The sequence below is a fragment of the Kryptolebias marmoratus genome, linkage group LG8 (assembly GCF_001649575.2).
Source record: "Kryptolebias marmoratus isolate JLee-2015 linkage group LG8, ASM164957v2, whole genome shotgun sequence".
NCBI lineage: Eukaryota > Metazoa > Chordata > Actinopteri > Cyprinodontiformes > Rivulidae > Kryptolebias > Kryptolebias marmoratus.
Window position 1 is genome coordinate 29,281,673 of NC_051437.1, and position 2,914 is coordinate 29,284,586.

The 2,914-nt window shown below is 42.0% G+C and overlaps 1 protein-coding gene across 1 annotated transcript in view; it reads left to right on the top strand.

The window, feature by feature from the left end:
* clcn6 (chloride channel 6) overlaps positions 1-2,914 on the top strand; it is a 15,135-nt gene that overhangs the window by 6,787 nt on the left and 5,434 nt on the right. The window contains exons 9-13 of the mRNA XM_017438814.3: positions 375-433; positions 516-648; positions 794-907; positions 1,779-1,945; positions 2,033-2,144. Of these exons, the coding sequence (XP_017294303.1) occupies positions 375-433; positions 516-648; positions 794-907; positions 1,779-1,945; positions 2,033-2,144 (585 nt within the window). The remainder of the gene's footprint in view (positions 1-374; positions 434-515; positions 649-793; positions 908-1,778; positions 1,946-2,032; positions 2,145-2,914) is intronic.

The following is a 2,914-nucleotide window of genomic DNA, read 5'->3' on the forward strand; positions in this document are numbered from 1 at the left end:
CCCTCTGTCCTTCCTGTCCCACCCTCTGTCCTTCCTGTCCCACCCTCCGTCCTTTCTGTCCCACCCTCTGTCCTTCCTGTCTCACCCTCCGTCCTTTCTGTCTCACCCTCCGTCCTTTCTGTCTCACCCTCTGTCCTTCCTGTCCCTTTGGATAGAGAACTAGTTAGCAGCTGTCTCATTGTTGGTTAGCTCCTCTTGTGTCTTGTCTCTAAACGTAGGTCTTTAAAACTTATTTAGGGACCAATTGTCTCTGATGAGGATGTAAACATTCAGTATAGCTCAACTTTTCCACAGTTCTGTTTATGAAACGTCCATGCATCACGCTCTCATCACGTCTCAGGTGTATTTATGAATCATATTTTCCTCTTAATCAGTTTCAGAGCATCACTTTCAAGAGGATAAAGTTAGATTTCCCTTACTTCCGCAGCGACAGGTACGGCTGCGCTGCACGTTTGTTTTCAGCTCACGCTGGTCCCTGCCTGCATGTTCTCTGCAGCTCATGTCAAATGTTTCAGGGACAAGCGAGACTTTGTGTCTGCGGGAGCAGCTGCTGGAGTCGCTGCTGCCTTTGGTGCTCCGATAGGAGGCACCCTGTTCAGTCTGGAGGAGGGCTCGTCCTTCTGGAACCAGGGCCTCACTTGGAAAGTGGTACGTCGTCCTGCCCTCCAAGACAACGAGGGTTAAAGTGCTTCTGTTTATTTTATCACTGCTAGCAGCTAGCATGGCTCTGGTTTTGGCAGCTTAGATCGCAGCCCCAGTGTTCTCCAATAATTAGATTTCTTTTTGTTTTCAGCTCTTCTGTTCCATGTCGGCCACCTTCACTCTGAACTTCTTCCGCTCCGGGATCAACTTCAACAAGTGGGGATCGTTCCAGCTGCCCGGCCTGCTCAACTTCGGAGAGTTTAAGGTGAACTTCTGCTCGTTTTCTTTTTATTTGGGACAGAAAAGTGAAACTCTGTGTTCTGTAAAACTTGAGTCTGGAGTCAGTTTTTAAATGATCTTAGAACCCTAGAATAGTTTTATTTCTTATTTACTTATATCTTTAAAAAAAAGTCAAATCTGAACCTTTTTCTTTTTCAGCTTCTCATCTGTTTCTTCTTCTGATGCTGATTGAAATGATATTTGTCTTAAATTTAAAATTATTATATAGGTTCTTATTTTATGTATATATAAATTGCACTTTTATACTTGTTTCAAATGTTTGTTAATCAATTAACTTTAACAAACCTAAAGGTTTTCTAAAGAACCAAATAAAACTATTTTTTTCTCAGCTTCTAACGAATTAAATAAAACTACTAGAATTTTAAAAATCATTTTTTTTAGTGTTTTCTCATGTTTATTAAAATTAAAAGCTGTTTTTGTGCCTTTAACAGGGTGGGGGGATGCTCACTTCAGATTAGACTTCAGAACAAACAGAATATCTTGTTTGTCACAACAGCTTTTTGTTTTTATCGAATCAGTTTCTGATATGACCTAATGATAAAGATCCATCCTTACTGGGTAACCTTTCTGACATATGTGTTGTTTTTATCTGAGTACTGTTGTTTGTTGAGCCAAATGTGGTAAAATTACCATCTGAGGTGTCACAAACAGTCCAATCAGCACCCATACTGATAATTTGTTCACAAATGAAGATATTCTGCGTGAGAAACAATGATTTTGTCGCCTGAAACAAACTGAAATGAGCAACATGTCTATAAATAAACCTTCAAGCTCCATAGAAAGGTTAAAAACTTGAAGTATTTCATTATTTCTTGTCTGTCGTGTTTGTTGGTCAGTGTCCAGACAGCGATAAGAGCTGCCACCTGTGGACAGCGGTGGACCTGGCCTTCTTCGTCCTGATGGGTCTGGTCGGTGGCCTGCTGGGGGCGCTCTTCAACTGCCTGAACAAGTGTCTGGCCAAGTATCGCATGAAACACATCCACCCCAAGGCCAGGTTTTTCAGGTGACCCGTTACAGCCCCACCCGGCTGACCAACAAACACGTTTTACTTTAATTGAGACTTTTTAAATTTCATTTTTATGTTTTGCAGAGTACTTGAGAGTCTGCTGGTTGCCATGGTGACAACGGTTGTGATATTTGCAGCTTCCATTCTGTTGGGTGAATGTCGCGACCTGTCCTCCCCCACCACCCACAACAACACGGTAAGCCTCATCTGTTTTTACCTGAGCAGCTCCCAGGGAACAGGACTTCTGAGCTTAACATTTGACTTTTTATGATTGGAATTAGGTAAGGGCCGATTATAAAAGGTATAAAAGAGTTTTTCTTTTACATTATTTATGATGGCGGTAAAAATGACACATTTTCTCAGAGGATCCATATTGCAGGAGTTTCGTCCTGCTGCAGATTTTACCCTCGACTGATTTGTTAAAAAATGTGTTTCTGCTACCAGACACAACCTTCAGTTGAAAAGGAAAAGAAGTAGAGTCAGACCATGTGGAGGTAAGGCTCCAGGTCGGCTTGTAATCGTACCTTTGCATCATTGGTCACTTCGTACCCAGACTTCTTTTGCCATGAAAAGAATCCGTCTGACTCCGCCCACATCTTACCTACTTCTGACTGTTTATTACCAACCTTGGCAGATGATTTAATGCACTGGAGTAAACTTTTTAAAATGTTTGCCTCATCACCGTGCCATGCTTTTATTTTTTATTAGGGTTGGATGTATGTCAGGGTATGCACACAGAGTAAGTGGGTGAAAAGTGGGAACATTTTTTCATCCAGCTGATCCAAACCATCCACCTGTAGATGAAATGTAAATGACTGGGTGTAATTCAGCAAAGGTACAAACTGACCAACCTCCTGTTCTGACAGATCTGTATCTCACTTTGGTTCTTCTGCTGGTAAAATCCCACATTTTATTAAAATAAACGGACCCGTGTCTGTCACACACCCCCCCACCCCCACCCCACCC